The sequence below is a fragment of the Hemitrygon akajei genome, chromosome 3, assembly GCF_048418815.1.
Source record: "Hemitrygon akajei chromosome 3, sHemAka1.3, whole genome shotgun sequence".
Taxonomy (NCBI): domain Eukaryota; kingdom Metazoa; phylum Chordata; class Chondrichthyes; order Myliobatiformes; family Dasyatidae; genus Hemitrygon; species Hemitrygon akajei.
The window spans coordinates 4,713,194-4,740,094 of record NC_133126.1 but is presented as its reverse complement, the minus strand read 5'-3'; the positions used below and the strand labels follow the sequence as shown (position 1 = coordinate 4,740,094).

At 46.2% G+C, this 26,901-nt stretch overlaps 2 protein-coding genes across 3 annotated transcripts in view; one reads left to right on the top strand and one right to left on the bottom strand.

Moving 5' to 3' along the window:
* The window catches only part of LOC140724715 (alpha-1-antiproteinase F-like), a 54,356-nt gene extending 27,680 nt beyond the window's left edge, over positions 1-26,676 (top strand). For both annotated transcript variants that reach the window (XM_073039181.1, XM_073039180.1), the window contains exon 5: positions 26,182-26,676. In XM_073039181.1, the coding sequence (XP_072895282.1) occupies positions 26,182-26,370 (189 nt within the window). In that variant the 3' untranslated portion in view covers positions 26,371-26,676. The remainder of the gene's footprint in view (positions 1-26,181) is intronic.
* Positions 25,011-26,901, bottom strand: part of LOC140724713 (serine/threonine-protein phosphatase 4 regulatory subunit 4-like) — a 268,941-nt gene continuing 267,050 nt past the window's right edge. Inside the window, exon 23 of the mRNA XM_073039175.1 lies at positions 25,011-25,690. Coding sequence (XP_072895276.1) covers positions 25,582-25,690 — 109 coding nt within the window. The 3' untranslated portion in view covers positions 25,011-25,581. The remainder of the gene's footprint in view (positions 25,691-26,901) is intronic.

The following is a 26,901-nucleotide window of genomic DNA, read 5'->3' as shown; positions in this document are numbered from 1 at the left end:
TGTCTGTATTCTAATGAAGGACCTGTTCAGGGACTGTACTGTGTGTGTTCCATCTGAAGGATCTGTTCAGAGTCTGTACTGTCTGTGTTCTATCTGAAGGACTGTTCAGGGACTGTAATGTCTGTGTTCTATCTGAAGGACCTGTTCAGGGTCTATACTGTCTGTGTTCCATCTGAAGGACTGTTCAGGGTCTGTACTGTCTGTGTTCTATCTGAAGGACCTGCTGAGGGTCTGTTCTGTCTGTGTTCTATCTGAAGGACCTGTTGAGGGTCTGTTCTGTCTGTGTTCCGTCTGAAGGACCTGTTCAGGGGCTGTACTGTCTGTGTTCTATCTGAAGGACCTGTTCAGGGGCTGTACTGTCTGTGTTCTATCTGAAGGACTGTTCAGGGTCTTTACTGTCTGTATTCTATCTGAAGGATCTGTTCAGGGTGTGTACTGTCTGTGTTCTATCTGAACGACCTGTTCAGGGTCTGTACTGTCTGTGTTCTATCTGAAGGACCTGTTCAGGGTCTGTACTGTCTGTATTCTAATGAAGGACCTGTTCAGGGACTGTACTGTGTGTGTTCCATCTGAAGGATCTGTTCAGAGTCTGTACTGTCTGTGTTCTATCTGAAGGACTGTTCAGGGACTGTAATGTCTGTGTTCTATCTGAAGGACCTGTTCAGGGTCTATACTGTCTGTGTTCCATCTGAAGGACTGTTCAGGGTCTGTACTGTCTGTGTTCTATCTGAAGGACCTGTTCTGGGTCTGTACTGTCTGTGTTCTATCTGAAGGACCGTTCTGGGTCTGTACTGTCTGTGTTCTATCTGAAGGACCTGTTCATGGTCTGTACTGTCTGTGTTCTATCTGAAGGACTGTTCAGGGTCTGTACTGTCTGTGTTCTATCTGAAGGACCTGTTGAGGGTCTGTACTGTCTGTGTTCTATCAGAAGGACCTGTTCAGGGACTGTACTGTCTGTGTTCTATCAGAAGGACCTGTTAAGGGACAGTACTGTCTGTGTCCTATCTGAAGGACCTGTTGAGGGTCTGTTCTGTCTGTGTTCTATCTGAAGGACCTGTTGAGGGTCTGTTCTGACTGTGTTCTGTCTGAAGGACCTGTTCAGGGGCTGTACTGTCTGTGTTCTATCTGAAGGACCTGTTCAGGGGCTGTACTGTCTGTGTTCTATCTGAAGGTCTGTTCAGGGTCTTTACTGTCTGTATTCTATCTGAAGGACCTGTTCAGGGTCTGTACTGTCTGTGTTCTATCTGAAGGACCTGTTCAGGGTCTGTACTGTCTGTGTTCTATCTGAAGGACCTGTTCAGGGTCTGTACTGTCTGTATTCTATCTGAAGGACCTGTTCATGGTCTGTACTGTCTGTGTTCTATCTGAAGGACTGTTCAGGGTCTGTACTGTCTGTGTTCAATCTGAAGGACCTGTTAAGGGACAGTACTGTCTGTGTTCTATCTGAAGGACCTGTTGAGGGTCTGTTCTGTCTGTGTTCTATCTGAAGGACCTGTTGAGGGTCTGTTCTGTCTGTGTTCTGTCTGAAGGACCTGTTCAGGGGCTGTACTGTCTGTGTTCTATCTGAAGGACCTGTTCAGGGGCTGTACTGTCTGTGTTCTATCTGAAGGTCTGTTCAGGGTCTTTACTGTCTGTATTCTATCTGAAGGACCTGTTCAGGGTCTGTACTGTCTGTGTTCTATCTGAAGGACCTGTTCAGGGTCTGTACTGTCTGTGTTCTATCTGAAGGACCTGTTCAGGGTCTGTCCTGTCTGTATTCTATCTGAAGGACCTGTTCAGGGACTGTACTGTGTGTGTTCCATCTGAAGGACTGTTCAGGGACTGTACTGTGTGTGTTCTATCTGAAGGATCTGTTCAGAGTCTGTACTGTCTGTGTTCTATCTGAAGGACTGTTCAGGGTCTGTACTGTCTGTGTTCTATCTGAAGGACCTGTTGAGGGACTGTACTGTCTGTGTTCTATCTGAAGGACTGTTCAGGGACTGTACTGTCTTTGTTCTATCTGAAGGACCTGTTCAGGGTCTGTACTGTCTGTGTTCTATCTGAAGGACTGTTCTGGGTCTGTACTGTCTGTGTTCTGTCTGAAGGGCCTGTTCAGGCTCTGTACTGTCTGTGTTCTATCTGAAGGACCTGTTCAGGGTCTGTACTGTCTGTGTTCTATCTGAAGGACCTGTTCAGGGGCTGTACTGTGTGTGATTTATCTGAAGGACCTGTTCAGGGACTGTACTGTCTGTGTTCTATCTGAAGGATCTGTTCAGCGACTGTACTGTCTGTGATCTATCTGAAGGACCTGTTGAGGGACTGTACTGTCTGTGTTCTATCTGAAGGACCTGTTCAGGGTCTGTACTGTCTGTGTTCTATCTGAAGGACCTGTTCAGGGGCTGTACTGTGTGTGATTTATCTGAAGGACCTGTTCAGGGACTGTACTGTCTGTGTTCTATCTGAAGGATCTGTTCAGGGTCTGTACTGTCTGTGTTCCATCTGAAGGACCTGTTCAGGGACTGTACTGTCTGTGTTCTATCTGAAGGACCTGTTCAGGGACTGTACTGTCTGTGTTCTATCTGAAGGACCTGTTCAGGCGCTGTATTGTCTGTGTTCTATCTGAAGGACCTGTTGAGGGACAGTACTGTCTGTGTTCTATCTGAAGGACCTGTTCAGGGACTGTACTGTCTGTGTTCTATCTGAAGAACTGTTCAGGGTCTGTACTGTCTGTGTTCTATCTGAAGGACTGTTCAGGGTCTGTACTGTCTGTGTTCTATCTGAAGGACCTGTTCAGGGTCTGTACTGTCTGTGTTCTATCTGAAGGACTGTTCAGGGTCTGTACTGTCTGTGTTCTATCTGAAGGACCTGTTGAGGGTCTGTACTGTCTGTGTTCAATCTGAAGGACCTGTTCAGGGACTGTACTGTCTGTGTTCTATCGGAAGGACCTGTTAAGGGACAGTACTGTCTGTGTTCTATCTGAAGGACCTGTTGAGGGTCTGTTCTGTCTGTGTTCTATCTGAAGGACCTGTTGAGGGTCTGTTCTGTCTGTGTTCTGTCTGAAGGACCTGTTCAGGGGCTGTACTGTCTGTGTTCTATCTGAAGGACCTGTTCAGGCGCTGTACTGTGTGTGTTCTATCTGAAGGATCTGTTCAGAGTCTGTAACTGTCTGTGTTCTATCTGAAGGACTGTTCAGGGTCTGTACCGTCTGTGTTCTATCTGAAGGACTGTTCAGGGTCTGTACTATCTGTGTTCTGTCTGAAGGACCTGTTCAGGCTCTGTACTGTCTGTGTTCTATCTGAAGGACCTGTTCAGGGGCTCTACTGTGTGTGTTTTATCTGGAGGACCTGTTCAGGGACTGTACTGTCTGTGTTCTATCTAAAGGATCTGTTCAGCGACTGTACAGTCTGTGTTCTATCTGAAGGACCTGTTGAGGGACTGTACTGTCTGTGTTCTATCTGAAGGACCTGTTCAGGGACTGTACTGTCTGTGTTCTATCTGAAGGACTGTTCAGCGTCTGTACTGTCCGTGTTCTATCTGAAGGACTGTTCAGCGTCTGTACTGTCTGTGTTCCATCTGAAGGACCTGTTCAGGGACTGTACGGTCTGTGTTCTATCTGAAGGACCTGTTCAGGGACTGTACTGTCTGTGTTCTATCTGAAGGACCTGTTCAGGGGCTGTATTGTCTGTGTTCTATCTGAAGGACCTGTTGAGGGACAGTACTGTCTGTGTTCTATCTGAAGGACTGTTCAGGGTCTGTACTGTCTGTGTTCTATCTGAAGGACCTGTTGAGGGACTGTACTGTCTGTGTTCTATCTGAAGGACTGTTCAGGGACTGTACAGTCTTTGTTCTATCTGAAGGACCTGTTCAGGGTCTGTACTGTCTGTGTTCTATCTGAAGGACTGTTCTGGGTCTGTACTGTCTGTGTTCTGTCTGAAGGGCCTGTTCAGGCTCTGTACTGTCTGTGTTCTATCTGAAGGACCTGTTCAGGGTCTGTACTGTCTGTGTTCTATCTGAAGGACCTGTTCAGGGGCTGTACTGTGTGTGATTTATCTGAAGGACCTGTTCAGGGACTGTACTGTCTGTGTTCTATCTGAAGGATCTGTTCAGCGACTGTACTGTCTGTGATCTATCTGAAGGACCTGTTGAGGGACTGTACTGTCTGTGTTCTATCTGAAGGACCTGTTCAGGGTCTGTACTGTCTGTGTTCTATCTGAAGGACCTGTTCAGGGGCTGTACTGTGTGTGATTTATCTGAAGGACCTGTTCAGGGACTGTACTGTCTGTGTTCTATCTGAAGGATCTGTTCAGGGTCTGTACTGTCTGTGTTCCATCTGAAGGACCTGTTCAGGGACTGTACTGTCTGTGTTCTATCTGAAGGACCTGTTCAGGGACTGTACTGTCTGTGTTCTATCTGAAGAACTGTTCAGGGTCTGTACTGTCTGTGTTCTATCTGAAGGACTGTTCAGGGTCTGTACTGTCTGTGTTCTATCTGAAGGACCTGTTCAGGGTCTGTACTGTCTGTGTTCTATCTGAATGACTGTTCAGGGTTTGTACTGTCTGTGTTCTATCTGAAGGACCTGTTGAGGGTCTGTACTGTCTGTGTTCAATCTGAAGGACCTGTTCAGGGACTGTACTGTCTGTGTTCTATCGGAAGGACCTGTTAAGGGACAGTACTGTCTGTGTTCTATCTGAAGGACCTGTTGAGGGTCTGTTCTGTCTGTGTTCTATCTGAAGGACCTGTTGAGGGTCTGTTCTGTCTGTGTTCTGTCTGAAGGACCTGTTCAGGGGCTGTACTGTCTGTGTTCTATCTGAAGGACCTGTTCAGGCGCTGTACTGTGTGTGTTCTATCTGAAGGATCTGTTCAGAGTCTGTAACTGTCTGTGTTCTATCTGAAGGACTGTTCAGGGTCTGTACCGTCTGTGTTCTATCTGAAGGACTGTTCAGGGTCTGTACTATCTGTGTTCTGTCTGAAGGACCTGTTCATGCTCTGTACTGTCTGTGTTCTATCTGAAGGACCTGTTCAGGGGCTCTACTGTGTGTGTTTTATCTGAAGGACCTGTTCAGGGACTGTACTGTCTGTGTTCTATCTGAAGGATCTGTTCAGCGACTGTACAGTCTGTGTTCTATCTGAAGGACCTGTTGAGGGACTGTACTGTCTGTGTTCTATCTGAAGGACCTGTTCAGGGACTGTACTGTCTGTGTTCTATCTGAAGGACTGTTCAGCGTCTGTACTGTCCGTGTTCTATCTGAAGGACTGTTCAGCGTCTGTACTGTCTGTGTTCCATCTGAAGGACCTGTTCAGGGACTGTACGGTCTGTGTTCTATCTGAAGGACCTGTTCAGGGACTGTACTTTCTGTGTTCTATCTGAAGGACCTGTTCAGGGGCTGTATTGTCTGTGTTCTATCTGAAGGACCTGTTGAGGGACAGTACTGTCTGTGTTCTATCTGAAGGACCTGTTCAGGGACTGTACTGTCTGTGTTCTATCTTAAGGACTGTTCAGGGTCTGTACTGTCTGTGTTCTATCTGAAGGACTGTTCAGGGTCTGTACTGTCTGTGTTCTGTCGGAAGGACCTGTTCAGGGTCTGTACTGTCTGTGTTCTATCTGAAGGACTGTTCAGGGTCTGTACTGTCTGTGTTCTATCTGAAGGACCTGTTCAGGGTCTGTACTGTCTGTGTTCTATCTGAAGGACTGTTCAGGGTCTGTACTGTCTGTGATCTATCTGAAGGACCTGTTGAGGGTCTGTACTGTCTGTGTTCTATCGGAAGGACCTGTTAAGGGACAGTACTGTCTGTGTTCTATCTGAAGGACCTGTTGAGGGTCTGTTCTGTCTGTGTTCTATCTGAAGGACCTGTTGAGGGTCTGTTCTGTCTGTGTTCTGTCTGAAGGACCTGTTCAGGGGCTGTACTGTCTGTGTTCTATCTGAAGGACCTGTTCAGGGGCTGTACTGTGTGTGTTCTATCTGAAGGATCTGTTCAGAGTCTGTACTGTCTGTGTTCTATCTGAAGGACTGTTCAGGGTCTGTACTGTCTGTGTTCTACCTGAAGGACCTGTTCAGGGACTGTACTGTCTGTGTTCTATCTGAAGGACTGTTCAGGGACTGTACTGTCTGTGTTCTATCTGAAGGACCTGTTCAGGGTCTGTACTGTCTGTGTTCTATCTGAAGGACTGTTCTGGGTCTGTACTGTCTGTGTTCTATCTGAAGGACCTGTTCATGGTCTGTACTGTCTGTGTTCTATCTGAAGGACTGTTCAGGATCTGTACTGTCTGTGTTCTATCTGAAGGACTGTTCAGGGTCTGTACTATCTGTGTTCTGTCTGAAGGACCTGTTCAGGCTCTGTACTGTCTGTGTTCTATCTGAAGGACCTGTTCAGGGTCTGTACTGTCTGTGTTCTATCTGAAGGACCTGTTCAGGGGCTGTACTGTGTGAGTTCTATCTGAAGGACCTGTTCAGGGACTGTACTGTCTGTGTTCTATCTGAAGGATCTGTTCAGGGACTGTACTGTCTGTGTTCTATCTGAAGGACTGTTCAGGGTCTGTACTGTCTGTGTTCTATCTGAAGGACCTGTTCAGGGACTGTACTGTCTGTGTTCTATCTGAAGGACTGTTCAGGGGCTGTACTGTCTGTGTTCTATCTGAAGGACCTGTTCAGGGTCTGTACTGTCTGTGTTCTATCTGAAGGACTGTTCTGGGTCTGTACTGTCTGTGTTCTATCTGAAGGACCTGTTCATGGTCTGTACTGTCTGTGTTCTATCTGAAGGACCTGTTCAGGGACTGTACTGTCTGTGTTCTATCGGAAGGACCTGTTAAGGGACAGTACTGTCTGTGTTCTATCTGAAGGACCTGTTGAGGGTCTGTTCTGTCTGTGTTCTATCTGAAGGACCTGTTGAGGGTCTGTTCTGTCTGTGTTCTGTCTGAAGGACCTGTTCAGGGGCTGTACTGTCTGTGTTCTATCTGAAGGACCTGTTCAGGCGCTGTACTGTGTGTGTTCTATCTGAAGGATCTGTTCAGAGTCTGTAACTGTCTGTGTTCTATCTGAAGGACTGTTCAGGGTCTGTACCGTCTGTGTTCTATCTGAAGGACTGTTCAGGGTCTGTACTATCTGTGTTCTGTCTGAAGGACCTGTTCATGCTCTGTACTGTCTGTGTTCTATCTGAAGGACCTGTTCAGGGGCTCTACTGTGTGTGTTTTATCTGAAGGACCTGTTCAGGGACTGTACTGTCTGTGTTCTATCTGAAGGATCTGTTCAGCGACTGTACAGTCTGTGTTCTATCTGAAGGACCTGTTGAGGGACTGTACTGTCTGTGTTCTATCTGAAGGACCTGTTCAGGGACTGTACTGTCTGTGTTCTATCTGAAGGACTGTTCAGCGTCTGTACTGTCCGTGTTCTATCTGAAGGACTGTTCAGCGTCTGTACTGTCTGTGTTCCATCTGAAGGACCTGTTCAGGGACTGTACGGTCTGTGTTCTATCTGAAGGACCTGTTCAGGGACTGTACTTTCTGTGTTCTATCTGAAGGACCTGTTCAGGGGCTGTATTGTCTGTGTTCTATCTGAAGGACCTGTTGAGGGACAGTACTGTCTGTGTTCTATCTGAAGGACCTGTTCAGGGACTGTACTGTCTGTGTTCTATCTTAAGGACTGTTCAGGGTCTGTACTGTCTGTGTTCTATCTGAAGGACTGTTCAGGGTCTGTACTGTCTGTGTTCTGTCGGAAGGACCTGTTCAGGGTCTGTACTGTCTGTGTTCTATCTGAAGGACTGTTCAGGGTCTGTACTGTCTGTGTTCTATCTGAAGGACCTGTTCAGGGTCTGTACTGTCTGTGTTCTATCTGAAGGACTGTTCAGGGTCTGTACTGTCTGTGATCTATCTGAAGGACCTGTTGAGGGTCTGTACTGTCTGTGTTCTATCGGAAGGACCTGTTAAGGGACAGTACTGTCTGTGTTCTATCTGAAGGACCTGTTGAGGGTCTGTTCTGTCTGTGTTCTATCTGAAGGACCTGTTGAGGGTCTGTTCTGTCTGTGTTCTGTCTGAAGGACCTGTTCAGGGGCTGTACTGTCTGTGTTCTATCTGAAGGACCTGTTCAGGGGCTGTACTGTGTGTGTTCTATCTGAAGGATCTGTTCAGAGTCTGTACTGTCTGTGTTCTATCTGAAGGACTGTTCAGGGTCTGTACTGTCTGTGTTCTACCTGAAGGACCTGTTCAGGGACTGTACTGTCTGTGTTCTATCTGAAGGACTGTTCAGGGACTGTACTGTCTGTGTTCTATCTGAAGGACCTGTTCAGGGTCTGTACTGTCTGTGTTCTATCTGAAGGACTGTTCTGGGTCTGTACTGTCTGTGTTCTATCTGAAGGACCTGTTCATGGTCTGTACTGTCTGTGTTCTATCTGAAGGACTGTTCAGGATCTGTACTGTCTGTGTTCTATCTGAAGGACTGTTCAGGGTCTGTACTATCTGTGTTCTGTCTGAAGGACCTGTTCAGGCTCTGTACTGTCTGTGTTCTATCTGAAGGACCTGTTCAGGGTCTGTACTGTCTGTGTTCTATCTGAAGGACCTGTTCAGGGGCTGTACTGTGTGAGTTCTATCTGAAGGACCTGTTCAGGGACTGTACTGTCTGTGTTCTATCTGAAGGATCTGTTCAGGGACTGTACTGTCTGTGTTCTATCTGAAGGACTGTTCAGGGTCTGTACTGTCTGTGTTCTATCTGAAGGACCTGTTCAGGGACTGTACTGTCTGTGTTCTATCTGAAGGACTGTTCAGGGGCTGTACTGTCTGTGTTCTATCTGAAGGACCTGTTCAGGGTCTGTACTGTCTGTGTTCTATCTGAAGGACTGTTCTGGGTCTGTACTGTCTGTGTTCTATCTGAAGGACCTGTTCATGGTCTGTACTGTCTGTGTTCTATCTGAAGGACTGTTCAGGATCTGTACTGTCTGTGTTCTATCTGAAGGACTGTTCAGGGTCTGTACTATCTGTGTTCTGTCTGAAGGAACTGTTCAGGCTCTGTACTGTCTGTGTTCTATCTGAAGGACCTGTTCAGGGTCTGTACTGTCTGTGTTCTATCTGAAGGACCTGTTCAGAGGCTGTACTGTGTGAGTTCTATCTGAAGGACCTGTTCAGGGACTGTACTGTCTGTGTTCTATCTGAAGGATCTGTTCAGGGACTGTACTGTCTGTGTTCTATCTGAAGGACTGTTCAGGGTCTGTACTGTCTGTGTTCTATCTGAAGGACCTGTTCAGGGACTGTACTGTCTGTGTTCTATCTGAAGGACTGTTCAGGGACTGTACTGTCTGTGTTCTATCTGAAGGACCTGTTCTGGGTCTGTACTGTCTGTGTTCTATCTGAAGGACCTGTTCAGGGACTGTACTGTCTGTGTTCTATCTGAAGGACCTGTTCAGGGTCTGTACTGTCTGTGTTCTATCTGAAGGACTGTTCAGGGTCTGTACTGACTGTGTTCTATCTGAAGGACTGTTTAGGGTCTGTACTATCTGTGTTCTATCTGAAAGACCTGTTCAGGCTCTGTACTGTCTGTGTTCTATCTGAAGGATCTGTTCAGGGACTGTACTGTCTGTGTTCTGTCTGAAGGAACTTTTCAGGGTCTGTAATGTCTGTGTTCTATCTGAAGGACCTGTTCAGGGTCTGTACTGTCTGTGTTCTATCTGAAGGACCTGTTGAGGGTCTGTACTGTCTGTGTTCTGTCGGAAGGACCTGTTCAGGGGTTGTACTGTCTGTGTTCTATCTGAAGGACCTGTTCAGGTGCTGTACTGTCTGTGTTCTATCTGAAGGACCTGTTGAGGGTCTGTACTGTCTGTGTTCTATCTGAAGGACCTGTTCAGTGTCTGTACTGTCTGTGTTCTATCTGAAGGACTGTTCAGGGTCTGTACTGTCTGTGTTCTGTCGGAAGGACCTGTTCAGGGTCTTTACTGTCTGTGTTCTATCTGAAGGACTGTTCAGGGTCTGTACTGTCTGTGTTCTATCTGAAGGACCTGTTGAGGGTCTGTACTGTCTGTGTTCTATCTGAAGGACTTGTTGAGGGTCTGTACTGTCTGTGTTCTATCTGAAGGACTGTTCAGGGTCTGTACTGTCTGTGTTCTATCTGAAGGACTGTTCAGGGGCTGTACTGTCTGTGTTCTATCTGAAGGACCTGTTCAGGGTCTGTACTGTCTGTGTTCTATCTGAAGGACTGTTCTGGGTCTGTACTGTCTGTGTTCTATCTGAAGGACCTGTTCATGGTCTGTACTGTCTGTGTTCTATCTGAAGGACTGTTCAGGATCTGTACTGTCTGTGTTCTATCTGAAGGACTGTTCAGGGTCTGTACTATCTGTGTTCTGTCTGAAGGAACTGTTCAGGCTCTGTACTGTCTGTGTTCTATCTGAAGGACCTGTTCAGGGTCTGTACTGTCTGTGTTCTATCTGAAGGACCTGTTCAGAGGCTGTACTGTGTGAGTTCTATCTGAAGGACCTGTTCAGGGACTGTACTGTCTGTGTTCTATCTGAAGGATCTGTTCAGGGACTGTACTGTCTGTGTTCTATCTGAAGGACTGTTCAGGGTCTGTACTGTCTGTGTTCTATCTGAAGGACCTGTTCAGGGACTGTACTGTCTGTGTTCTATCTGAAGGACTGTTCAGGGACTGTACTGTCTGTGTTCTATCTGAAGGACCTGTTCTGGGTCTGTACTGTCTGTGTTCTATCTGAAGGACCTGTTCAGGGACTGTACTGTCTGTGTTCTATCTGAAGGACCTGTTCAGGGTCTGTACTGTCTGTGTTCTATCTGAAGGACTGTTCAGGGTCTGTACTGACTGTGTTCTATCTGAAGGACTGTTTAGGGTCTGTACTATCTGTGTTCTATCTGAAAGACCTGTTCAGGCTCTGTACTGTCTGTGTTCTATCTGAAGGATCTGTTCAGGGACTGTACTGTCTGTGTTCTGTCTGAAGGAACTTTTCAGGGTCTGTAATGTCTGTGTTCTATCTGAAGGACCTGTTCAGGGTCTGTACTGTCTGTGTTCTATCTGAAGGACCTGTTGAGGGTCTGTACTGTCTGTGTTCTGTCGGAAGGACCTGTTCAGGGGTTGTACTGTCTGTGTTCTATCTGAAGGACCTGTTCAGGTGCTGTACTGTCTGTGTTCTATCTGAAGGACCTGTTGAGGGTCTGTACTGTCTGTGTTCTATCTGAAGGACCTGTTCAGTGTCTGTACTGTCTGTGTTCTATCTGAAGGACTGTTCAGGGTCTGTACTGTCTGTGTTCTGTCGGAAGGACCTGTTCAGGGTCTTTACTGTCTGTGTTCTATCTGAAGGACTGTTCAGGGTCTGTACTGTCTGTGTTCTATCTGAAGGACCTGTTGAGGGTCTGTACTGTCTGTGTTCTATCTGAAGGACTTGTTGAGGGTCTGTACTGTCTGTGTTCTATCTGAAGGACTGTTCAGGGTCTGTACTGTCTGTGTTCTATCTGAAGGACTGTTCAGGGTCTGTACTGTCTGTGTTCTGTCGGAAGGACCTGTTCAGGGACTGTACTGTCTGTGTTCTATCTGAAGGACCTGTTCAGGGTCTGTACTGTCTGTGTTCTATCTGAAGGACCTGTTCAGGGTCTGTACTGTCTGTGTTCTATCTGAAGGACTGTTCAGGGTCTGTACTGTCTGTGTTCTGTCGGAAGGACCTGTTCAGGGACTGTACTGTCTGTGTTCTATCTGAAGGACTGTTCAGGGTCTGTACTGTCTGTGTTCTATCGGAAGGACCTGTTCAGGGTCTGTACTGTCTGTGTTCTATCTGAAGGACTGTTCAGGGTCTGTACTGACTGTGTTCTATCTGAAGGACAGTTTAGGGTCTGTACTATCTGTGTTCTGTCTGAAGGACCTGTTCAGGCTCTGTACTGTCTGTGTTCTATCTGAAGGACCTGTTCAGGGACTGTACTGTCTGTGTTCTATCTGAAGGACTGTTCAGGGACTGTACTGTCTGTGTTCTATCTGAAGGACCTGTTCTGGGTCTGTACTGTCTGTGTTCTATCTGAAGGACCTGTTCAGGGACTGAACTGTCTGTGTTCTATCTGAAGGACCTGTTCAGGGTCTGTACTGTCTGTGTTCGATCTGAAGGACCTGTTCAGGGTCTGTACTGTCTGTGTTCTATCTGAAGGACTGTTCAGGGACTGTACTGTCTGTGTTCTATCTGAAGGACCTGTTCAGGGTCTGTACTGTCTGTGTTCTATCTGAAGGACTGTTCAGGGTCTGTACTGACTGTGTTCTATCTGAAGGACTGTTCAGGGTCTGTACTGTCTGTGTTCTATCTGAAGGACCTGTTCAGGGACTGTACTATCTGTGTTCTGTCTGAAGGACCTGTTCAGGGTCTGTACTGTCTGTGTTCTATCTGAAGGACTGTTCAGGGTCTGTACTGTCTGTGTTCTATCTGAAGGACCTGTTGAGGATCTGTACTGTCTGTGTTCTGTCTGAAGGACCTGTTCAGGGTCTGTAATGTCTGTGTTCTATCTGAAGGACCTGTTCAGGGTCTGTACTGTCTGTGTTCTATCTGAAGGACCTGTTGAGGGTCTGTACTGTCTGTGTTCTGTCGGAAGGACCTTTTCAGGGGTTGTACTGTCTGTGTTCTATCTGAAGGACCTGTTCAGGGGCTGTACTGTCTGTGTTCTATCTGAAGGACCTGTTGAGGGTCTGTACTGTCTGTGTTCTATCTGAAGGACCTGTTCAGTGTCTGTACTGTCTGTGTTCTATCTGATGGACTGTTCAGGGTCTGTACTGTCTGTGTTCTGTCGGAAGGACCTGTTCAGGGTGTTTACTGTCTGTGTTCTATCTGAAGGACTGTTCAGGGTCTGTACTGTCTGTGTTCTATCTGAAGGACCTGTTCAGGGACTGTACTGTCTGTGTTCTATCTGAAGGACCTGTTGAGGGTCTGTACTGTCTGTGTTCTATCTGAAGGACCTGTTGAGGGTCTGTACTGTCTGTGTTCTATCTGAAGGACCTGTTGAGGGTCTGTACTGTCTGTGTTCTATCTGAAGGACTGTTCAGGGTCTGTACTGTCTGTGTTCTATCTGAAGGACTGTTCAGGGTCTGTACTGTCTGTGTTCTGTCGGAAGGACCTGTTCAGGGACTGTACTGTCTGTGTTCTATCTGAAGGACCTGTTCAGGGACTGTACTGTCTGTGTTCTATCTGAAGGACTGTTCAGGGTCTGTACTGTCTGTGTTCTATCTGAAGGACCTGTTGAGGGTCTGTACTGTCTGTGTTCTGTCGGAAGGACCTGTTCAGGGTCTGTACTGTCTGTGTTCTATCTGAAGGACCTGTTCAGGGGCTGTACTGTCTGTGTTCTATCTGAAGGACCTGTTCAGGGGCTGTACTGTCTGTGTTCTATCTGAAGGACTGTTCAGGGTCTGTACTGTCTGTGTTCTATCTGAAGGACTGTTCAGGGGCTGTACTGTCTGTGTTCTATCTGAAGGACTGTTCAGGGTCTGTACTGTCTGTGTTCTGTCTGAAGGACTGTTCAGGGTCTCTACTGTCTGTATTCTGTCGGAAGGACCTGTTCAGGGACTGTACTGTCTGTGTTCTATCTGAAGGACCTGTTCAGGGTCTGTACTGTCTGTGTTCTGTCGGAAGGACCTGTTCAGGGGCTGTACTGTCTGTGTTCTATCTGAAGGACCTGTTCAGGGATTGTACTGTCTGTGTTCTATCTGAAGGATCTGTTCATGGTCTGTACTGTCTGTGTTCTGTCTGAAGGACCTGTTCAGGGTCTGTACTGTCTGTGTTCAATCTGAAGGACCTGTTCAGGGTCTGTACTGTCTGTGTTCTATCTGAATGACTGTTCAGGGTCTGTACTGTCTGTGTTCTATCTGAAGGACCTGTTCAGGGTCTGTACTGTCTGTGTTCTATCTGAAGGACCTGTTCAGGGTCTGTACTGTCTGTGTTCTATCTGAATGACTGTTCAGGGTCTGTACTGTCTGTGTTCTATCTGAAGGACTGTTCAGGGGCTGTACTGTCTGTGTTCTATCTGAAGGACTGTTCAGGGTCTGTACTGTCGGTGTTCTGTCTGAAGGACTGTTCAGGGTCTGTACTGTCTGTGTTCTATCTGAAGGACCTGTTCAGGGTCTGTACTGTCTGTGTTCTATCTGAAGGACCTGTTCAGGGGCTGTACTGTCTGTGTTCTATCTGAAGGAACTGTTCAGGGGCTGTACTGTCTGTATTCTATCTGAAGGACCTTTTCAGAGTCTGTTCTGTCTGTGTTCTGTCTGAAGGACCTGTTCAGAGTCTGTACTGTCTGTGTTCTGTCGGAAGGACCTGTTCAGGGTCTGTACTGTCTGTGTTCTATCTGAATGACTGTTCAGGGTCTGTACTGTCTGTGTTCTATCTGAAGGACCTGTTCAGGGTCTGTACTGTCTGTGTTCTATCTGAAGGACCTGTTCAGGGTCTGTACTGTCTGTGTTCTATCTGAATGACTGTTCAGGGTCTGTACTGTCTGTGTTCTATCTGAAGGACTGTTCAGGGGCTGTACTGTCTGTGTTCTATCTGAAGGACTGTTCAGGGTCTGTACTGTCGGTGTTCTGTCTGAAGGACTGTTCAGGGTCTGTACTGTCTGTGTTCTATCTGAAGGACCTGTTCAGGGTCTGTACTGTCTGTGTTCTATCTGAAGGACCTGTTCAGGGGCTGTACTGTCTGTGTTCTATCTGAAGGACCTGTTCAGGGGCTGTACTGTCTGTATTCTATCTGAAGGACCTTTTCAGAGTCTGTTCTGTCTGTGTTCTGTCTGAAGGACCTGTTCAGAGTCTGTACTGTCTGTGTTCTGTCGGAAGGACCTGTTCAGGGTCTGTACTGTCTGTGTTCTATCTGAAGGACCTGTTCAGGGTCTGTACTGTCTGTGTTCTATCTGAAGGACCTGTTCAGGGGCTGTACTGTCTGTGTTCTATCTGAAGGACCTGTTCAGGGGCTGTACTGTCTGTGTTCTATCTGAAGGACTGTTCAGGGTCTGTACTGTCTGTGTTCTATCTGAAGGACTGTTCAGGGGCTGTACTGTCTGTCTTCTATCTGAAGGACTGTTCAGGGTCTGTACTGTCTGTGTTCTGTCTGAAGGACTGTTCAGGGTCTCTACTGTCTGTATTCTGTCGGAAGGACCTGTTCAGGGACTGTACTGTCTGTGTTCTATCTGAAGGACCTGTTCAGGGTCTGTACTGTCTGTGTTCTGTCGGAAGGACCTGTTCAGGGGCTGTACTGTCTGTGTTCTATCTGAAGGACCTGTTCAGGGATTGTACTGTCTGTGTTCTATCTGAAGGATCTGTTCATGGTCTGTACTGTCTGTGTTCTGTCTGAAGGACCTGTTCAGGGTCTGTACTGTCTGTGTTCTATCTGAAGGACCTGTTCAGGGTCTGTACTGTCTGTGTTCTATCTGAATGACTGTTCAGGGTCTGTACTGTCTGTGTTCTATCTGAAGGACCTGTTCAGGCTCTGTACTGTCTGTGTTCTATCTGAAGGACCTGTTCAGGGTCTGTACTGTCTGTGTTCTATCTGAATGACTGTTCAGGGTCTGTACTGTCTGTGTTCTATCTGAAGGACTGTTCAGGGGCTGTACTGTCTGTGTTCTATCTGAAGGACTGTTCAGGGTCTGTACTGTCGGTGTTCTGTCTGAAGGACTGTTCAGGGTCTGTACTGTCTGTGTTCTATCTGAAGGACCTGTTCAGGGTCTGTACTGTCTGTGTTCTATCTGAAGGACCTGTTCAGGGGCTGTACTGTCTGTGTTCTATCTGAAGGACCTGTTCAGGGGCTGTACTGTCTGTATTCTATCTGAAGGACCTTTTCAGAGTCTGTTCTGTCTGTGTTCTGTCTGAAGGACCTGTTCAGAGTCTGTACTGTCTGTGTTCTATCTGAAGGACCTGTTCAGGGACTGTACTGTCTGTGTTTTATCTGAAGGACCTGTTCAGGGTCTGTACTGTCTGTGTTCTATCTGAAGGACAGTTCAGGGTCTGTACTGACTGTGTTCTATCTGAAGGACTGTTTAGGGTCTGTACTATCTGTGTTCTGTCTGAAGGACCTGTTCAGGCTCTGTACTGTCTGTGTTCTATCTGAAGGACCTGTTCAGGGTCTGTACTGTCTGTGTTCTATCTGAAGGACCTGTTCAGGGGCTGTACTGTGTGTGTTCTATCTGAAGGACCTGTTCAGGGACTGTACTGTCTGTGTTCTATCTGAAGGATCTGTTCAGGGACTGTACTGTCTGTGTTCTATCTGAAGGACTGTTCAGGGTCTGTACTGTCTGTGTTCTATCTGAAGGACTGTTCAGGGTCTGTACTGTCTGTGTTCTATCTGAAGGACTGTTCAGGGACTGTACTGTCTGTGTTCTATCTGAAGGACCTGTTCAGGGGCTGTACTGTCTGTGTTCTACCTGAAGGACCTGTTCAGGGTCTGTACTGTCTGTGTTCTATCTGAAGGACTGTTCAGGGTCTGTACTGTCTGTGTTCTATCTGAAGGACCTGTTGAGGATCTGTACTGTCTGTGTTCTGTCTGAAGGACCTGTTCAGGGTCTGTAATGTCTGTGTTCTATCTGAAGGACCTGTTCAGGGTCTGTACTGTCTGTGTTCTATCGGAAGGACCTGTTGAGGGTCTGTACTGTCTGTGTTCTGTCGGAAGGACCTGTTCAGGGGTTGTACTGTCTGTGTTCTATCTGAAGGACCTGTTCAGGGGCTGTACTGTCTGTGTTCTATCTGAAAGACCTGTTGAGGGTCTGTACTGTCTGTGTTCTATCTGAAGGACCTGTTCAGTGTCTGTACTGTCTGTGTTCTATCTGAAGGACTGTTCAGGGTCTGTACTGTCTGTGTTCTGTCGGAAGGACCTGTTCAGGGTCTTTACTGTCTGTGTTCTATGTGAAGGACTGTTCAGGGTCTGTACTGTCTGTGTTCTATCTGAAGGACCTGTTGAGGGTCTGTACTGTCTGTGTTCTATCTGAAGGACCTGTTCAGGGACTGTACTGTCTGTGTTCTATCTGAAGGACTGTTCAGGGTCTGTACTGTCTGTGTTCTGTCTGAAGGACTGTTCAGGGGCTGTACTGTCTGTGTTCTATCTGAAGGACTGTTCAGGGTCTGTACTGTCTGTGTTCTATCTGAAGGACTGTTCAGGGTCTGTACTGTCTGTGTTCTGTCGGAAGGACCTGTTCATGGACTGTACTGTCTGTGTTCTATCTGAAGGACCTGTTCAGGGTCTGTACTGTCTGTGTTCTATCTGAAGGACCTGTTCAGGGTCTGTACTGTCTGTGTTCTATCTGAAGGACTGTTCAGGGTCTGTACTGTCTGTGTTCTCTCGGAAGGACCTGTTCAGGGACTGTACTGTCTGTGTTCTATCTGAAGGACCTGTTCAGGGACTGTACTGTCTGTGTTCTATCTGAAAGACTGTTCAGGGTCTGTACTGTCTGTGTTCTATCTGAAGGACCTGTTGAGGGTCTGTACTGTCTGTGTTCTGTCGGAAGGACCTGTTCAGGGTCTGTACTGTCTGTGTTCTATCTGAAGGACCTGATCGGTGGCTGTACTGTCTGTGTTCTATCTGAAGGACCTGTTCAGGGGCTGTACTGTCTGTGTTCTATCTGAAGGACTGTTCAGGGTCTGTACTGTCTGTGTTCTATCTGAAGGACTGTTCAGGGGCTGTACTGTCTGTGTTCTATCTGAAGGACTGTTCAGGGTCTGTACTGTCTGTGTTCTGTCTGAAGGACTGTTCAGGGTCTCTACTGTCTGTGTTCTGTCGGAAGGACCTGTTCAGGGACTGTACTGTCTGTGTTCTATCTGAAGGACCTGTTCAGGGTCTGTACTGTCTGTGTTCTGTCGGAAGGACCTGTTCAGGCACTGTACTGTCTGTATTCTATCTGAAGGACCTGTTCAGGGATTGTACTGTCTGTGTTCTATCTGAAGGATCTGTTCATGGTCTGTACTGTCTGTGTTCTGTCTGAAGGACCTGTTCAGGGTCTGTACTGTCTGTGTTCTATCTGAAGGACCTGTTCAGGGTCTGTACTGTCTGTGTTCTATCTGAAGGACTGTTCAGCGTCTGTACTGTCTGTGTTCTATCTGAAGGACCTGTTGAGGATCTGTACTGTCTGTCTTCTGTCGGAAGGACCTGTTCAGGGTCTGTACTGTCTGTGTTCTATCTGAAGGACCTGTTCAGGGGCTGTACTGTCTGTGTTCTATCTGAAGGACCTGTTCAGGGGCTGTACTGTCTGTGTTCTATCTGAAGGACTGTTCAGGGTCTGTACTGTCTGTGTTCTATCTGAAGGACTGTTCAGGGGCTGTACTGTCTGTGTTCTATCTGAAGGACTGTTCAGGGTCTGTACTGTCTGTGTTCTGTCTGAAGGACTGTTCAGGGTCTCTACTGTCTGTGTTCTGTCGGAAGGACCTGTTCAGGGACTGTACTGTCTGTGTTCTATCTGAAGGACCTGTTCAGGGTCTGTACTGTCTGTGTTCTGTCGGAAGGACCTGTTCAGGGGCTGTACTGTCTGTGTTCTATCTGAAGGACCTGTTCAGGGATTGTACTGTCTGTGTTCTATCTGAAGGATCTGTTCATGGTCTGTACTGTCTGTGTTCTGTCTGAAGGACCTGTTCAGGGTCTGTACTGTCTGTGTTCTATCTGAAGGACCTGTTCAGGGTCTGTACTGTCTGTGTTCTATCTGAATGACTGTTCAGGGTCTGTACTGTCTGTGTTCTATCTGAAGGACCTGTTCAGGGTCTGTACTGTCTGTGTTCTATCTGAAGGACCTGTTCAGGGTCTGTACTGTCTGTGTTCTATCTGAATGACTGTTCAGGGTCTGTACTGTCTGTGTTCTATCTGAAGGACTGTTCAGGGGCTGTACTGTCTGTGTTCTATCTGAAGGACTGTTCAGGGTCTGTACTGTCGGTGTTCTGTCTGAAGGACTGTTCAGGGTCTGTACTGTCTGTGTTCTATCTGAAGGACCTGTTCAGGGTCTGTACTGTCTGTGTTCTATCTGAAGGACCTGTTCAGGGGCTGTACTGTCTGTGTTCTATCTGAAGGACCTGTTCAGGGGCTGTACTGTCTGTATTCTATCTGAAGGACCTTTTCAGAGTCTGTTCTGTCTGTGTTCTGTCTGAAGGACCTGTTCAGAGTCTGTACTGTCTGTGTTCTATCTGAAGGACCTGTTCAGGGACTGTACTGTCTGTGTTTTATCTGAAGGACCTGTTCAGGGTCTGTACTGTCTGTGTTCTATCTGAAGGACAGTTCAGGGTCTGTACTGACTGTGTTCTATCTGAAGGACTGTTTAGGGTCTGTACTATCTGTGTTCTGTCTGAAGGACCTGTTCAGGCTCTGTACTGTCTGTGTTCTATCTGAAGGACCTGTTCAGGGTCTGTACTGTCTGTGTTCTATCTGAAGGACCTGTTCAGGGGCTGTACTGTGTGTGTTCTATCTGAAGGACCTGTTCAGGGACTGTACTGTCTGTGTTCTATCTGAAGGATCTGTTCAGGGACTGTACTGTCTGTGTTCTATCTGAAGGTCTGTTCAGGGTCTGTACTGTCTGTGTTCTATCTGAAGGACTGTTCAGGGTCTGTACTGTCTGTGTTCTATCTGAAGGACTGTTCAGGGACTGTACTGTCTGTGTTCTATCTGAAGGACCTGTTCAGGGGCTGTACTGTCTGTGTTCTACCTGAAGGACCTGTTCAGGGTCTGTACTGTCTGTGTTCTATCTGAAGGACTGTTCAGGGTCTGTACTGTCTGTGTTCTATCTGAAGGACCTGTTGAGGATCTGTACTGTCTGTGTTCTGTCTGAAGGACCTGTTCAGGGTCTGTAATGTCTGTGTTCTATCTGAAGGACCTGTTCAGGGTCTGTACTGTCTGTGTTCTATCTGAAGGACCTGTTGAGGGTCTGTACTGTCTGTGTTCTGTCGGAAGGACCTGTTCAGGGGTTGTACTGTCTGTGTTCTATCTGAAGGACCTGTTCAGGGGCTGTACTGTCTGTGTTCTATCTGAAAGACCTGTTGAGGGTCTGTACTGTCTGTGTTCTATCTGAAGGACCTGTTCAGTGTCTGTACTGTCTGTGTTCTATCTGAAGGACTGTTCAGGGTCTGTACTGTCTGTGTTCTGTCGGAAGGACCTGTTCAGGGTCTTTACTGTCTGTGTTCTATGTGAAGGACTGTTCAGGGTCTGTACTGTCTGTGTTCTATCTGAAGGACCTGTTGAGGGTCTGTACTGTCTGTGTTCTATCTGAAGGACCTGTTCAGGGACTGTACTGTCTGTGTTCTATCTGAAGGACTGTTCAGGGTCTGTACTGTCTGTGTTCTGTCTGAAGGACTGTTCAGGGGCTGTACTGTCTGTGTTCTATCTGAAGGACTGTTCAGGGTCTGTACTGTCTGTGTTCTATCTGAAGGACTGTTCAGGGTCTGTACTGTCTGTGTTCTGTCGGAAGGACCTGTTCATGGACTGTACTGTCTGTGTTCTATCTGAAGGACCTGTTCAGGGTCTGTACTGTCTGTGTTCTATCTGAAGGACCTGTTCAGGGTCTGTACTGTCTGTGTTCTATCTGAAGGACTGTTCAGGGTCTGTACTGTCTGTGTTCTCTCGGAAGGACCTGTTCAGGGACTGTACTGTCTGTGTTCTATCTGAAGGACCTGTTCAGGGACTGTACTGTCTGTGTTCTATCTGAAGGACTGTTCAGGGTCTGTACTGTCTGTGTTCTATCTGAAGGACCTGTTGAGGGTCTGTACTGTCTGTGTTCTGTCGGAAGGACCTGTTCAGGGTCTGTACTGTCTGTGTTCTATCTGAAGGACCTGTTCGGGGGCTGTACTGTCTGTGTTCTATCTGAAGGACCTGTTCAGGGGCTGTACTGTCTGTGTTCTATCTGAAGGACTGTTCAGGGTCTGTACTGTCTGTGTTCTATCTGAAGGACTGTTCAGGGGCTGTACTGTCTGTGTTCTATCTGAAGGACTGTTCAGGGTCTGTACTGTCTGTGTTTTGTCTGAAGGACTGTTCAGGGTCTCTACTGTCTGTGTTCTGTCGGAAGGACCTGTTCAGGGACTGTACTGTCTGTGTTCTATCTGAAGGACTGTTCAGGGTCTGTACTGTCTGTGTTCTGTCTGAAGGACTGTTCAGGGTCTCTACTGTCTGTGTTCTGTCGGAAGGACCTGTTCAGGGGCTGTACTGTCTGTGTTCTATCTGAAGGACTGTTCAGGGTCTGTATTGTCGGTGTTCTGTCTGAAGGACTGTTCAGGGTCTGTACTGTCTGTGTTCTATCTGAAGGACCTGTTCAGGGTCTGTACTGTCTGTGTTCTATCTGAAGGACCTGTTGAGGGTCTGTACTGTCTGTGTTCTATCTGAAGGACCTGTTCAGGGGCTGTACTGTCTGTGTTCTGTCTGAAGGACCTGTTCAGGGTCTGTACTGTCTGTGTTCTATCTGAAGGACCTGTTCAGGGTCTGTACTGTCTGTATTCTATCTGAAGGACTGTTCAGGGTCTGTACTGTCTGTGTTCTATCTGAAGGACCTGTTCAGGGGCTGTACTGTCTGTATTCTATCTGAAGGACCTTTTCAGAGTCTGTTCTGTCTGTGTTCTGTCTGAAGGACCTGTTCAGAGTCTGTACTGTCTGTGTTCTATCTGAAGGACCTGTTCAGGGACTGTTCTGTCTGTGTTCTGTCTGAAGGACCTGTTCAGAGTCTGTACTGTCTGTGTTCTATCTGAAGGACCTGTTCAGGGTAGATAGATAGATAGATAGATAGATAGATAGATAGATAGATAGATAGATAGATAGATAGATAGATAGATAGATAGATAGATAGATAGATAGATAGATAGATAGATAGATAGATAGATAGATAGATAGATTGATAGATAGATACTTTATTCATCCCCATGGGGAAATTCAACATTTTTTTCCAATGTCCCATACACTTGTTGTAGCAAAACTAATTACATACAATACTTAACTCAGTAAAAATATGATGTGCATCTAAATCACTCTCTCAAAAAGCATTAATAATAGCTTTTAAAAAGTTCTTAAGTAGTTTACTTAAATACATTGAGTCCTAACCCCGGCACTTTAACATATCTTACTCCTGGCGGTTGAATTGTAAAGCCGAATGGCATTGGGGAGTATTGATCTCTTCATCCTGTCTGAGGAGCATTGCATCGATAGTAACCTGTCACTGAAACTGCTTCTCTGTCTCTGGATGGTGCTATGTAGAGGATGTTCAGGGTTATCCATAATTGACCGTAGCCTACTCAGCGCCCTTCGCTCTGCTACCGATGTTATACTCTCCAGTACTTTGCCCACGACAGAGCCCGCCTTCCTTTCCAGCTTATTAAGACGTGAGACGTCCCTCTTCTTAATGCTGCCTCCCCAACACGCCACCACAAAGAAGAGGGCGCTCTCCACAACTGACCTATAGAACATCTTCAGCATCTCACTACAGACATTGAATGACGCCAACCTTCTAAGGAAGTACAGTCGACTCTGTGCCTTCCTACACAAGGCATCTTTGTTGGCAGTCCAGTCTAGCTTCTCATCTAACTGTACTCCCAGATACTTGTAGGTCTTAACCTGCTCCACACATTCTCCATTAATGATCACTGGCTCCATATGAGGCCTAGATCTCCTGAAGTCCACCACCATTTCCTTGGTCTTGGTGATATTGAGACGCAGGTAGTTTGAGTTGCACCATATCACAAAGTCCTGTATCAGTTTCCTATACTCTTCCTCCTGTCCATTCCTGACACTCCCCACTATGGCCGTGTCATCAGCGAACTTCTGCACATGGCAGGACTCCGAGTTATATTGGAAGTCTGATGTGTACAGGGTGAACAGGACCGGAGAGAGTACGGTTCCCTGCGGCGCTCCTGTGCTGCTGACCACCGTGTCAGACCTACAGTCTCCCAACCGCACATACTGAGGTCTATCTGTCAAGTAGTCCACTATCCAATCCGCCATGTGAGAGTCTACTCCCATCTCCGTTAGTTTGTGCCTTAAGATCTTGGGCTGGATGGTGTTAAAGGCACTAGAGAAGTCCAGGAATGTAATCCTCACAGCATCACTAACCCCATCTAGGTGAGAGAGGGATTTGTGCAGCAAATACGTGATAGCATCCTCCACTCCCACCTTCTCCTTATACGCAAACTGAAGAGGATCCCAGGCGTGCCTGGTTTGTGGCCTCAGATTCTGTATTATCAGCCGCTCCAGTCTGTACTGTCTGTGTTCTATCTTCCAAGAGCACAGTTGGCACTCGCACAGGAATAATTTTCATGTTGTGGCCTGCACACAGAAACCAAATGTGCACTAAACCTGAACATGATAAGTTGTTTCCCTGTAAATGACAACCTTCTGGTAGCATCATAGTTTGACAAACCTTATTGAATTTTTTGAAGTAGTTACGAGGAATGTTGATGAGGGTAAGGCAGTGGATGTAGTCTATATGGACTTCAGCAAGGCCTTTGACAAAGTTCCGCATGGAAGGTTAGTTAAGAAGGTTCAGTCGTTAGGTATTAATGCTGGAGTAATAAAATGGATTCAACAGTGGCTAGATGGGAGGTGCCAGAGAGAAGTGGTGGATAATTGTTTATCGGGATGGAGGCCGGTGACTAGCGGGGTGCCTCAGGGATCTGTTTTGGGCCCAATGTTGTTTGTAATATACATAAATGATCTGGATGATGGGGAGGTAAATTGGATTAGTAAGTATGCTGATGATACTAAGGTAGGAGGTGTTGTGGATAATGAGGTGGGTTTTCAAAGCTTGCAGGGAGATTTATGCCGGTTAGAAGAATGGGCTGAACGTTGGCAGATGGAGTTTAATGCTGAGAAGTGTGAGGTTCTACATTTTGGCAGGAATAATCCAAATAGAACATACAGGGTAAATGGTAGGGCATTGAGGAATGCAGTGGAACAGAGAGATCTAGGAATAACAGTGCATAGTTCCCTGAAGGTGGAGTCTCATGTAGATAGGGTGGTGAAGAAGGCTTTTGGAACGCTGGCCTTTATAAATCAGAGCATTGAGTACAGAAATTGGGATGTAATGTTAAAATTGTACAAGGCATTGGTAAGGGCAAATTTGGAATATTGTGTACAGTTCTGGTCACCGAATTATAGGAAAGATATCAATAAATTAGAGAGAGTGCAGAGACGATTTACTAGGATGTTACCTGGGTTTCAGCACTTAAGTTACAGAGAAAGGTTGAACAAGTTAGGTCTCTATTCATTGGAGCGTAGAAGGTTGAGGGGGGATTTGATCGAGGTATTTAAAATGTTGAGAGGGATAGATAGAGTTGACGTGAATAGGCTGTTTCCATTGAGAGTAGGGGAGATTCAAACGAGAGGACATGATTTGAGAGTTAGGGGGCAAAAGTTTAAGGGAAACACGAGGGGGTATTTCTTTACTCAGAGAGTGATAGCTGTGTGGAATGAGCTTCCTGTAGAAGTAGTAGAGGCCAGTTCAGTTGTGACATTTAAGGTAAAGTTGGATAGGTATATGGACAGGAAAGGAGTGGAGGGTTATGGGCTGAGTGCGGGTAGGTGGGACTAGGTGAGATTAAAAGTTCGGCACAGACTAGGAGGGCCGGAATGGCCTGTTTCCGTGCTGTGATTGTTATATGATAGCACACTGGTTAGCTCAACACTTTACAGTACTGGTGACCCAGGACATTGCTAACGCTGCCTCTGCGGAGTTTGTACATTCTCCCCATGACCACATGGATAGTCTCTGCATGCTCTGGTTTCTTCCCACTGTCCAACGATGTACCGGTTAGTAAGTTGCGAGAGTGTGGAATGAGCTGCCAGTACAGTGGTGCATGTGAGCTCAATTTCAATACTTAAGAGAAATTTGGATAGGTACATGGATAGTTGGGGTATGGAGGGCTATGTTCCCTGTGCAGGTTGATGGGAGTAGGCATTTTAAATGGTTCTGTACAGAGCAGATGGGCCAAAGGGTCTCTGTACTGTAGATTTCTATGTCTTTATGACCCTAGGCTAGGAAAAAGGGCTTGATTGGAGGCACAGCTCAGAGGGCCAGAAGGGCCTTTTCCAGATTGTATTGCAATAAATAAATCAGTAACTAACTTCAATAATATACATCTGCATTCCAACCCCATGTCAGTGAGAACACCAGTGAAATTTTAACTGATGCATTCCAAACATTTGAAAAGGAATGGTAGCTTGGGGCATTCCAGAGTTAGGAGTTCAGAGTTCAAGACCAATGCTGTCTGTAAGGAGATTGTACTTCCTGCTCGTGAACACATGGGTTTACTTCGGGTTACCTGGGGTTCCCCCCAAAGCCTAAAGTCACGCTGGTTAGTAGGTTAATTGCTCATTGCAAATCAGTTCAAAGTAAATTTGTTATCACAGTACATATATGTCACCACATACAACCCTGAGATTTGTTTACTTGTGGGCATACTCTATAAATCCAAGAAACACAATAGAATCAATGAGAAACTGCACTGAATAGGATGAACAAGCAACCAATGTGCAAAGGAGCACAAAATCTGTACATGATGGTGGAGAATCTTGGTCGCTTGTGTTCAGGTGCCTGATGTTGTGGTGTTCACCAAGCTTGCCGATGTGTCAGCAGTCTCGGTGACATCCTCAGTGCGCAGTTGTTGGTGTTTCTCTCTGGGAGTGCTTGTGTTTATGTAGACCCCTGTCACTTGCTTTCATCCTGATTGGCTAGCCCTTCAGTTGACCTTTGAATTCTATTGCCTCACATTTCTTAAGAGCCTCGAATGCTGATGAAACATCTGCGAGCTCGGCAAACATGGCAACATCAAAAAATAATCTGTGCAAAAACAAAAGAGAAAATAATAATAACTATACATAAATAAGCAATAAATATTGAGAGCATTTTAAAGTAAGTCCATAGGTTGTGGGAACATTTGAAACTTAGGCTGAGTGAAGTTATCAAGAGCTTGATGGTTGAGGTGTAATAACTCTTCATGAAGCTGATAGTGGGGGTCCTCAGGCCCCTCTACCACCTTCCTCATGACAGCAGCAAGAAGAGAGCATGAACTGGATGGTGAGTGGCTGCAAATGTAATTATGCTGGTGTTAAATCTGTGGGTTAGGGTTAGGGTTCGGTTCAGGGTTAATTATCGCTAAATAGTTAAATAGGCAGTTTGAATAATTCAGGCCTAAAACACAACAACACTGTTTTTGTAAATTGTAAGATATTAATCATATTTAGTAATAAAGTATTTGGCAAATCTATGAAACTTATAAATTGGATGTTTTTGTTATAAATCAAGTTTGATGTGTTTTTTTTCCTCTGTAGGTGATGCAAAGGGCTATGCTGAAAGTAGATGAGAGAGGAACAACGGCTAGTGCATCTACATCAATGGAAATAATCCCAATGAGTGTTCCCTTGAAGTTCGAATGTAACAGACCTTTCTTGTTACTAATTGCTGATAACTATATCAAGAGTGTCATATTTGCTGGGAGAGTGACAAACCCCACAGCTTGATCACAGAATCCACAACATCACAAAACTTGTGCCTCTCCGGTTGGAAAACTACTCAGTTACTTCTAACGCTTAAACTTATAACATTTAAATATTGGGAGTTGACTAACATAATTTAGCACATAAGTTTTCTTTGTAATAGGTTAACATGTCAAGCATTGATTGAGGAGATTTCAAGTCAAATTAAACCCTTCAACAACATCCAAATTAACAAAACATTTCAAATATAGACTTCTTGATTGTTATGATTTGCTTAATACATATTTGACTGAATAACATGATTTATATTAAAGTAGAAATTGCACCCGATCTTTACTAGTTGAGTTTGTTATTGGTTTTACTTCAAAGTTCTTCTTCAACTTACTCTTGTAGACATTTATTTCAAGAATAAGAGTCACAGGAAGATTTCCAAATTGTATAAATGATCCATTTATCCTCAGGCACTCAATAAAAATGCAATAAACATGAGAGAAAATACAGATATTGGAAATCTTGAACAACATGCACAAAACACACAAAATGCTGGAGAAACTC